The sequence below is a fragment of the Acanthopagrus latus genome, chromosome 20 (genome assembly GCF_904848185.1).
Source record: "Acanthopagrus latus isolate v.2019 chromosome 20, fAcaLat1.1, whole genome shotgun sequence".
Lineage (NCBI taxonomy): Eukaryota > Metazoa > Chordata > Actinopteri > Spariformes > Sparidae > Acanthopagrus > Acanthopagrus latus.
In genome coordinates this window covers 22,750,037-22,760,707 of record NC_051058.1, presented here as the reverse complement: position 1 = coordinate 22,760,707, position 10,671 = coordinate 22,750,037, and the positions used below count along the sequence as shown (strand labels likewise).

Sequence of the window (10,671 nt, the reverse complement as noted above, 5' to 3'; positions counted from 1 at the left end):
CAAATTTGTAAACTTTAGAAAGAAAGCAGGCTTGTATTCAAGTAATAATTTCTAGGAGATAAAACATGTTTGTTACTATTTTAGCAGAGCTTTGTTTGTTTTGATTCTTCAATAACACAGCAGGGAGAGTATATATGCCGCCTGTGGGGCAGCTCTGTTGTAATAGAGACGCAAATCACTCAAACCAAGTCGAGTCGAGCCAGCACGTGTATGAAAAAGCCCCATAGAAGTCCTAGAAGTTTAAAGAATATATATCTATATAACCCAAATAAAAAAGTTACATAATGCACCTTTAAAAGAGTTATTAAGAAACCCAGATCTGTATAAATATATTTATTATTGCTATGCACGTCAGCACAGTTATTAAAACCATCAACATCACAGTCCTTTTACTAGTTACACTGGCAGACAGGCTTTATGTTACAGACATGTACATTATTTAAAACATTACAGTGCCATATTAAAAACATTTTTAATCAGTTACACCTTCTTTATACACTGCAGTAACCACAGCATATGGACTCATTCTGAGACTTTCCACAAGTGTCGAACCAAAACACTTAAGGCCTGACGGACCAAAACACTTCAGATAAGTGCAGTTACAGTACGTTACAGAGCGTGAATAAGAATAACTGTCGGTCAGGGTCATGTGGGTTATAAAACCTGGGAGTGTTTACACGCAAAGTTTCATGTGAACATACGAGTGTCCTGCCCATGTTGCATGTCAATTATTATCACGTTAAAATCAAAAAACAACAACCTGAGTGAGATCACATCACTGCAGTTAATTAAAGCTTCTTCTTTATGTTAAAATACTTTCACAAACAGTTGGAGATGTGTTTCTGTCTTCTCCTTAATGTGGCCAAACTTGCCCAGAATGCAACAGACGTTTTCTGAGATCTGAGGGATTTCTACGCTCAGCGGGAGATTCTCACTGGTTGTTAAATAGAGTCGCATTCATTTGCTATTTTCTCCCAGAGATAAATACAAACTAACCGTTTCAGAGGCTGAATCTTAGACAGCTGGAGATGTACACTTTAAGACAATTGTATGCTTCATCAAATTGTCGCAATTATCATTTAAATGTGTCCTGTTTTTGTCTCCGTTAGTATCTGCATCCTGCTCTGCCTTCCTTCTGACACTGAGGTCAGTCTGAGAGGGACCAGGGCCAGAAAGGCTTCCCGGTCACACATCATGTTAGTCTTTTTAGCGGTGCTGAACTCAGTGCATGGCTGGTGTCGGTGCGGTCTGATCCATCGGTCCGGTGGATGCTGCTTCTCCTGCTGAGCTGCTCATGGCTCCCTGGTTGAGGGCGAGCTGTGGCAGGGCGCTCAGGAGGGCCTTCTCCAGCTTCTGCTCCAGAGCATCCAGGCGACGGTCCACGTGCTCCATCAGCCTCTTCTCCATCTCCTCTAGACGACGCTCCATGACTGAGTCCAGCTCCCTGCAGAGTGGAGGGACAGTGTGGTTACATTTGGCTTAACTTTGGTTCTCTTCTGCCTCATCAAAGAAAACCTCGTCTGAACATGAACGTTGGGTGCAGCTGCATTTTTTCGACGAGTTGCAACTCATGTTAAAAGTAATATTAACAGCATGTGGCTTCACATTAGGTCCTGAAATGAGTGCAGAGGAATGAAAGAGGGCAGCAGGCAGAGAAAGTTAAGCTGTGACTGACTCACAAACCCAAATGAAGCCACATCAGAGACAAAACCTCACATATAAACACAGACACTGAAACCAAACCACCCACACAGTCAGCGTTGACCATCATGTTCCCCTGACCTCAAACTCCTGCTGCGCCCGTCTCACTCAGCCACTTTTCTTTATGTAAGATGCTGACTTGTGGTTTGTTTCATCCTGATCAACCACAGGACAATTTCCAAAACCTTTTTCTCTTTTCCCACCTTCTCAAACATGTCTTTGCATTTTCTCAGCATCACTTTTAACCCTCAACCCTCGTCTTAAAGAGTCTTCACAACATCGTCAAGTCCTTCTCAAGCCAGCAGGACATAGACCAGAATGCAGCAGTCTCAATTTCCCACAATGCAATGCAACTGCAAGACGGGTCCAGACATTACTTCCAGTTGCTCCACTGGAAATGAAACCTGTTTCTTTCACAATTGATCCCTACACCTTCGAGTCAGCTGCACAACTGAAAGCAACAACTTACTGATGATGAAACAGGCAGGTTCAAGGTCAGTTCACAAGAAGAAGAAAAACAGTAGCATACCAATAACACATCTTTACAAAAAGCAAACACTCAAATTAGATGATTTTCTTTAAAAACTATAAACTTTCAAAATGTATATATTACCGCTTCTTTGTTTTCTGGAATCTAATTTGGATTCTAAACTAAATCAATAATTTCATCCTGTGGTAACTCGGCTGATGTGTTGTGGTAAAGACGTACCACTGAGCTGCCGTCCTCTCCGCGATGTGGAGCCACAATCAGCTGACATTCTCTCTGAACCCACATGTGCTGCTCTGTCCTGACAAAGAGCCTCATTTATCAAACTGCAGTTTGTAGCACCAGCTTATCAAGACATTTTTCAGCTGTAGAGAAAACTGATGTCAGCTGTAAATCAACTGATACGAGTCTTTGCATCAGTGTTGGCTCAAAAATTCAAAAGGAGGTTTGGTGTGTTTGCCAACATCTTAATGACTCACACATCGAGCGACGCTGATAAATGAACTCTATTGTCTCGATCAGCCTCCTCCCTGCACTCCGAGCAGCCACGGGCCAAACCCACATCCTTCTATGTGACCCAGACTCTTAGCTGAACACTAACAAGAACCCTTACCAGAATGTTTTTTTTTTAAATTAGAACATTAAAGTTTCAGTGACTTTATTCCCATTTAGTCTGATGAACAACATTTGAAGTGCACGCCAACACACATCATGCGTGTTTCGTTCTGCCAGGCAGCCGAGAGATCAGCGAATATTCTAGGACGAGGCAGTGATGGGAAATGTTTGGGCGTCACTTTCAGCCAACAATGCAACTTTAGACCACCAAATCTGTCGGCCCATTAAACAGATGAGTCTTTGTTTCACCCATGCACTCAGTGAGAACAATGTGAGCGAGAACAATGTGATCAAAAATGTTGACTGTTTCTACTACAGTGCTTTCCATTTAATTAAGAACTGATGAGCCTGGATATTCTGCTTAGTCGTGCCTGCAGAGATACATACATCTGCTCTGCGGCTCTGATAACTGTGCAAAGACGTCACGTTTGTTGCTCCACATTTATTTAACAGTAATGATTATTGAACAGTGGTGGTACAGTAGAGAAGTAATGAAGTAAAACATTGTTATCAATCATCTAAAATAATTTTATCTTGTGACCTTAGTTAGCAGGAACCAGGTGTAGCATCCTTCTGACACAAGGTGGTGCTATTTTATCTGATTAAAAATGGTGCAGACATTAACACAGAGCTGTATTTTAATTTCTACTTCTGCTCCACTAAACTTCACTCACCATGTGCCATTTCTCATCTTCTTCTCTTTCTCTGCCACCGCTGCAGCATCATCCAGCCTCAGCTTCGTCACCTGACCGCAGAGGCTCTGCAGCATGGGCAGAAGCTTGGGGTCGGATCCGATCACCTGGTCGCGTCCCTGCCCTTTCATGAAGTGTGACATCATCTCTGCTAGCTGCGCGTGGCTCGTTGTGGCTCTGCTCTCACTGTTAGCTAGAGGTATGAGACCAACATTTTTACATTTCAAAACCAAATTTGAATGTTTGGTAACGTTATCTGCTACATCATCAGGTAGTAAGATGACTTTTGACAGTGGCTGGAAACAGATTTCTTTTTATGCCACTTGAAACAATTTTTCAGGCCTGTGCTGCGTTCTGAGGTACATATAAAATCAAACAGCTTCCTCATTGTGATTTTCAACGCAGGCAAATATTTACTTACTTATATTCTCAGTGTTGACATCAGAAACCGGCCGGTCTGGGGACGAGGAGGTCGAGCCGTTTGACATCGCTCCATTCTGAGCCGGAAGAGATTCATCTGCAGGCCTGATGGAGCCGACTGGAGACTAATGACACAGAAAAAAAAAAGTCTATTATCTAATGTGTAAGTATTTTCTGAACCCACATTTACCTGACATCAGGCTGATGATGGACATGCTCAAGTAAACATTTATGTTTTTATGTTTGGCTGCAGATTTGTGCTGCTGTTACCTGACCTAAAGTAAATTTGGATTATCTATTGGTGTTATGTTATATTCAACCATAATGCACTATGAGGAGCAACAGATTCTAAACTGTTTTTGCAGCTGGTTGAGAGTAGAGGTCAGATTTATACCCTGGAGTCTGCAGGCTGGGGCTGGTGACTGACGGCTGCTGGGGACATGTTGGCTCCTTGAGCCAGGGCAGAGAAAGCTCCACTGCCCATCAGGAGAGGCAGGAATCCACCCAGAGAGCCGGTCTGGTTCTGGAGAGAAACACATACCGACAGATTACATTATTTTGTGCAGCTGCCATTACTGTGCAACAGAAACTACAAGAAGCTGCCAGTTTTCTGTCTTAAGATTTAAATGAGTTGGCAAAAAGCATGACATTAATGAGATGCACTGTCATAAATCCAAATACAGAAGAAAAACAAGAAGAGAAGAAGTTACTGTTCAGCAGGGAGGACTCCCACATCTCTGTCAGAGCATCGATAAATACACAAGAGAGCTTTTAAAACAGTCCTTGTGTCAAGAATCACAAAAATAAACTGAAATTAACTCAACCCAAAAGTCGCCTGGAGGCAGATAAACTATATAATCATTTACGTGACACTTTGGGAAACACAAGCACAGCCCTTAAACTTACGTCACGCCTGTTTTCAATTACACTTTTTTCCCTGCAGAGGTTATTTAATGCATTGAGTAACTTGTTGGTCCTTTACTCCCACCTTCTGCTGGAATTGCACCATTTCCATGAGGTTCTGGGCTCCTGGTGAGAGACTCGTCCCCATCTCCTCAACCAGACACTGCACCTGCTGCATGTCGATGCCAGGCCCGCGGACTGGGCAGACCTGGAGCTGCTGAAGGCCCACAATGACTCGACACACCAAAACACTGCTTCTACCGGCCAGAGAGAGGAGCTGAGAGAGAGAACCAGAAGATAAACTCAACATTGTCATATAACTCTATTAAGAGTGGAGTGTCATTAAAAGAACTATCAAGCATTTACAGGTGTGAAGACTAAAATGAGGTTTGGAAAATGCAAGGGTCTCTAATAGATGTCAAACACTCAGTGTTTTTTATGTTTGGACATCTCTGAACACAACTCACCTTCACCTCACAGGCTGAGGACGGCTGCTCGAGGATCAGCTGTTTCTTATAGAAAGGCCCTCTGTCTGAACTGTGAGCACAGAAGAGAGGAGACACAACTTCAACACTTCATCACACATCAGTCAAACTCAGACTGAATCGGAAAATTATTAATCTGAAATCAACACAGATGAAACTGAAAGATGGATTTCCTGTATATCAAAAAATAACTTGTTAAACATGCAAATGATGTTAAAACTGTGTATCTGTGTGTATACCTGTCTATCTGGATGCCGTCTTCTCTGTCCCCGCGTACAGTCCCACAGTATTCTCCTGTCTGGTTGTACACCTCCATGGTTCGAGCCTCGCTGATGACCAGCAGGCGGCTGATGGCAGAAGGGGAACAGGGGCCACACTGCAGCACCAGGACACACGGAGAGCCTTCCTCCTTCTGCTCCAACAGAACTGGGCTGACGCTGTGAGGGAAAGATCAGCGTTTTAAAAAAATCACACTTCACTGATTTATTGCAGTTAGTGTTAGTAAAAACAATGGTGAGGCTTGTTTGTTAATATACACTTCCATCTCTGACTTTCCCAAAACCTTGGACCTGAATAGGGATTGTGCAAAAACAATTCAACAGCAGGATCAAAACACTGAGCATCTACCTTTTTCATGTAGCAACTTTTACGGTTAATTCTTGACAACCTCACCAGTTTTTGAGCTCGTCTTCATGGTCGTCCTTGTCACCGATCTGAACAGGACTCAGGACATCAGCCAAGCGATGTCCCTCAGCCTGACAGACCCAAGCGGCTCCGTTCTTCACAGCAATGTCCACCATGATGCTGCTGAGGCCACTGGGACTGTAACCTTCTTAGGGAAAAGCTAGGACACAAAATAGGAGACAAGAGTGTTCTTATTCACTCTTGTCTCCTGTTTTGTGTCCTAGCTTGCAAGTTAGGAGAGAAATAAAAGTTCTAAAACAAGACTCGAGGACAAAGCCAAGACAGAAGATAAGTTAGAAAATAAGGTTTGGTGACAATTTAGGAAACTCTTTTTAACAAATTAACATACATATACAAACAACATATATTTTGCAGAGGCTTAGGTTTTCTTGTCCACTTCCCATTTTCATCTCTGTGAGGGACAGGACATTTGACAGCTGTGATGTGGGAATGATTTGACTGATATCTTTTCATTCCAAGATGATTATTATCGGCCGACATTATATTCTGATGTGACTGAAGCGTTGGGGTTAGCAGTAACTGTACAAAAACAAAACAGTACAGAATGCTAATATTAAGACATAACGCTGCTTTAACGTACTCTTACCTCACAATAGCTTCAGCTGAAACCGTTGATTAGCTTGTTTTCCTCAATATGCTGAATTTTCGTCTTCGCATCTCTTCGTACGGATGAATTTGATATATAACTAATAATAAAACGCAGATTTTCTGGCTCGGGGAAGCTAACGCTAACGCTAACTCTGCTGCTCATCTGCACTACACCGACCGTGTGGCAGCACGCGACAGGATGTTGTGGTGTGACGTCATTAAACAGCGACGCGTGAGATGCCATCTCAGGCTGTGATGCTGATGTGGTAAATACGCACTTTTTAAAGTACAGCGAGTAACTTTTGTGTGGCGTATTTAACAAGAAATGTTTGTATAATTCTGTAAAAGCTTGTGAAGTTTTTCACAGTAAAGCCAGTGGTGATAAGCAAGCTATTGTGACTGGTGAAAGGTAGCTAGCTAGCTTAATAGTTGACACAGCTAAATGTACTTTATGATATCCTAGATAAAGAGCTGTACATATAAATGCGGGAATAATGGACCCAGCTCTTTTGTAAAGCAGGACATGGACTTCACAGAGTGCTACAGAGACACGGTGTCCAGTGTTGCTGCCGCAGCTCGCTCGGGCTGTACGAAGCAGGTGAGGAGGCTGATTCAGAGACGCTTCAGTGTGGACTGTCGGGACAACCGCGGCTGGAATGCTCTGCATGAAGCTGCAGCCGCCGGGAGTAAAGGCTGTGTGCAGGAGATTCTGACTGCAGCCTGCGGTGAGAAGGGCTATCACACAGTTCGGGGCTGATATTAGAATCTGGAGTGTTAAGATATGTCCCAGGATAAATAACCTGAACAATTTGTTTTCCCTTTAGTGAACTATTCAGTGAATGGAGCCAACAGTTTAAAACCAAAATATATGTAAAAAATAGTATTAAAATCCTAGTATTTCAAAAGGTGGGACCAGGGAATGTTAAGCTGTTTCTTGATGAGTTACTTCAAAGAGTTATCATAATGGTTTGTTAGGTTATAAAGTCAAATATGCAATTCAGATGGAAACAACTTTTGTTCCTAATTGTTCTGTTCTGACTGCCAGCAGCAGGCTCCTCCCGTGGCTGCCGTGCTTATGTGAACTCTTTGACGCATGAGGGAGAATCTGCATGTTACCTGGCAGCGAAGCATGGACACCTGGCCGTGGTCCGACTTCTCATAAAAGCACATGCCAACATCAACCAGCTAACAAATGACTTGTCCTGTCCTTTGTATGCAGGTACATTTGCATTATCAAACTGGTCTTCATGTGTTTTCAGTTCTGTTTTCATGCTACTCTGACCGCTCTTTTGGATTGTAAACTTAAACTGGCTTTGATGAACTCTGTTTATGATACTTATCAGCTGCTAAATGTTTTCCACCAGCTGTAGACGGTGGGTACAAGGAGTTGGTAGAACTGCTGATCAGTAAAGGTGCAGAGGTCAACAGAACACACACCGCGTCCTGCTGGACCTGTCTTCATCAAGCTGTGTATAAGGTAATAACTGAACATTCAAACACAACTCTAACTCTGTGAACTCTATGAAATGTATCCTAATGTGTATCATGGATATTTTGCCTTCCCTAAGGGTCACAGTAAAATTGTGGATATACTGGTTAATGTGTGCAACCTGGAGGCAGTAGATGACCACAAGATCTCCCCTCTCTTTGTGGCTGCACAGTATGGACAGCAGGAATGCCTAGAGATCCTTGTGAATGCTGGTAAATGGTTGTTTTTCTTTCAACCTTTACATATTCTTCACTTGGGTTCAAGTTTCTCTCTTTGTCACTTTTTTATACCCCCCTCTTCAACCAGTAATTAATGAAATTTTATGTTGATTTGGTTTCTTTACTTAAATTTGTTTACTCTAGGTGCCAATGTGAACATCCAGGCAGTTGATCTTGCCACACCACTGCTGATTGCCTCCCAAGAGGGCCACCAGGCATGCGTGAATTTCCTGTTGGACCACGGAGCAGATCCCAACATGGCCTGCAGTCACGACTGGCCCCAGCTCCCCATTCACGCTGCCGCTGAGTTTGGCCACATCGGGTACTAAATCTTTAGAGTGATCTTATAAAGAAGTAATTTATAGTTGTGTCCATTTCTCGATGAGGTGTTTAATTTTTGATTTTCTTTTTCATTTGAAAAGAAATTGACACTTATAAGAAAAATAAGAGATAACAGAAGAAGTTTTTAATCGTGTAGTTGATTTAATGTCAGAAAATGGTGAAAACCCAATGATATTCCATTAACAATTATAAGATAAGGAAAGTATTTGGATCCAGAGAACATTAAACATTTTTGACAGATGAATTTATTGAAATAACATTTGCATATATTATATGCAAATTTACCCATATTTTCCCCTTAACCCTCTTTTTTTGGTTTTCATCTAGTGTCCTCAGGAGGCTGATAGCTGTTACTGATCGTGTGTGTGACCGTGGTGATGGCACGGTTAGTCCACTATACTTGGCCATCCACAGGCATCAGAACAAGAGTGTCGAGATGCTCTTGAGGGAAGGTTATAGCCCAGATGCTCAGGACTGCACACACATCCTTGGCCTCCATTCACCACTCTCTTTCACCTTGTCTCAGACATCGAACAAACCATACAGGTTTGTATGAAAGCAGATTTAACCTATTCACTTTCTTCAAGAACATAGACAAAATCAAAAAGATGAATTTGTCCCTGAATTCAGTTCAAATCTCTTTCAGTGAATCGGTGAGGTTGCTGGTAGCTGCAGGAGCTCGTCTGAGTGAGGAAGACTGGATTTATGCCTTGGCCACTGACAAAACAGACCTGCTGCAACTGATATTTGAGCACAGATGGATCCCCCGACCAGAGACTTTGACCAATGACTGTTCTGCATCGAATCACCATGGGAAAGCTATATTAAAACTGCAGGAACTGAGGGATCTGCTCTGTGTGGCATTACACCAAATCCATTTTGCTGCCTGTTGGCTTCCTCTGCTTCTGAAGGCAGGACTGGAACCTTCTTTGCTGCTTCAGTCTCATATGTAAGAAAATCTTTTAAATATTTCACTCTTTGGTCAAGTATCGGATGACTATAATTGATCAGTTCTTTCTGTCCTCAACACTTTCCAGGTTGGAACAGGCCGACAGCGAGGTGTTGAATTACCTGCTAGAGTTTGTGAACTGGTCAACTCTGTCCCTAAGTTTGAAACATATTCTGGATCGAAGACGGGTGGCGAACACTTGGCAACCGTCTCCACATTTTGGTACAGTGACAAAGTAAACACTGCGAATTTGCTGTTGCTAATCTGTTAAACTTCAAATAATTATATCTCCCTCTTCCGTCTCTTTTTCTAGACTCCATTACCTCTCTTTCCCACATCTGTCGACTGCATGTGAGGTCAGTGTTGGGACCAGATCTACTGATGAGGACCAATGTAGTCCAACAGCTACCTGTTCCCGCCCCACTTCACAGCTTCCTCCAATTCAGAAACATCCCAGACGCTTCTTACAAACACTCACCGCCATCACCGCTTTCAAATCGAATACAGAGATACCGTAGCACACACCAACACAGACATGTTCTGTAACCCCATCTAGTTTACCTCTGTATGTTGCTTTAAGATTGTTAAAATCCATGTTTCACATATATATCTCTATCAGCTTGTAACAGCTTATTGTGGAAGTATGATGATTGAGTGATATATTCAAACCCAGGAGTATTTGTGGGATCTTCTGAGACTTTGGGATCACAAGAATTTAGAATATAAGTGGGGTCTGAACAAAGTGTGACTAAACAGGTGGGCTACTGAGGTTTAAAACACTTGATAAGATGGTCGCATGATTGCAGATAGTATTCGGGCCAGGGGTGAGAAAACAAAACAAGAAGAGGAAGTTTTTCCTTGATGATGCACTTTGAGAAGTCAAAATATGGAGAATAAAGTCAACTCTTCTGGTCCATCAAATCAAATAAAGGGAGCAGCTGTAAGTTATGCAAGCTAAGCTCAAAGAGAAATAATAATAACTTATTTGCATATTTTATAAATGGACCAGTGCTGTTTGTTTTCACTTGTTTCTTGTGACCATTAAAGTTATTTTTTAATTTGATATACTGAATTTCT

At 42.3% G+C, this 10,671-nt stretch overlaps 2 protein-coding genes across 5 annotated transcripts; one reads left to right on the top strand and one right to left on the bottom strand.

Annotated features, from left to right (window-relative positions):
- Positions 1-318: 318 nt before the first annotated feature.
- Positions 319-6,733, bottom strand: c20h10orf88 (chromosome 20 C10orf88 homolog). The gene is made up of 9 exons (XM_037082450.1): positions 6,595-6,733; positions 5,976-6,147; positions 5,543-5,740; positions 5,286-5,355; positions 4,904-5,095; positions 4,310-4,438; positions 3,917-4,040; positions 3,478-3,688; positions 319-1,444 (listed from the first exon to the last, which is right to left on the bottom strand). Exons 2-9 carry the CDS (start codon positions 6,101-6,103, stop codon positions 1,222-1,224), a joined length of 1,275 nt encoding a protein of 424 aa, XP_036938345.1. The 5' UTR covers positions 6,104-6,147; positions 6,595-6,733; the 3' UTR covers positions 319-1,221.
- asb3 (ankyrin repeat and SOCS box containing 3) lies at positions 6,721-10,657 on the top strand. 4 transcript variants are annotated; one of them, XM_037082448.1, is made up of 10 exons: positions 6,721-6,862; positions 7,117-7,321; positions 7,648-7,815; positions 7,961-8,073; positions 8,165-8,297; positions 8,448-8,625; positions 8,973-9,191; positions 9,292-9,594; positions 9,683-9,816; positions 9,908-10,657. In XM_037082448.1, exons 2-10 carry the CDS (start codon positions 7,120-7,122, stop codon positions 10,138-10,140), a joined length of 1,683 nt encoding a protein of 560 aa, XP_036938343.1. In that variant the 5' UTR covers positions 6,721-6,862; positions 7,117-7,119; the 3' UTR covers positions 10,141-10,657. The 4 variants fall into 4 exon arrangements, with proteins under 4 accessions (XP_036938343.1, XP_036938342.1, XP_036938340.1 ...); XM_037082447.1 differs by having other exon boundaries at positions 7,645-7,815; XM_037082445.1 differs by having other exon boundaries at positions 7,642-7,815.
- Positions 10,658-10,671: the final 14 nt, after the last annotated feature.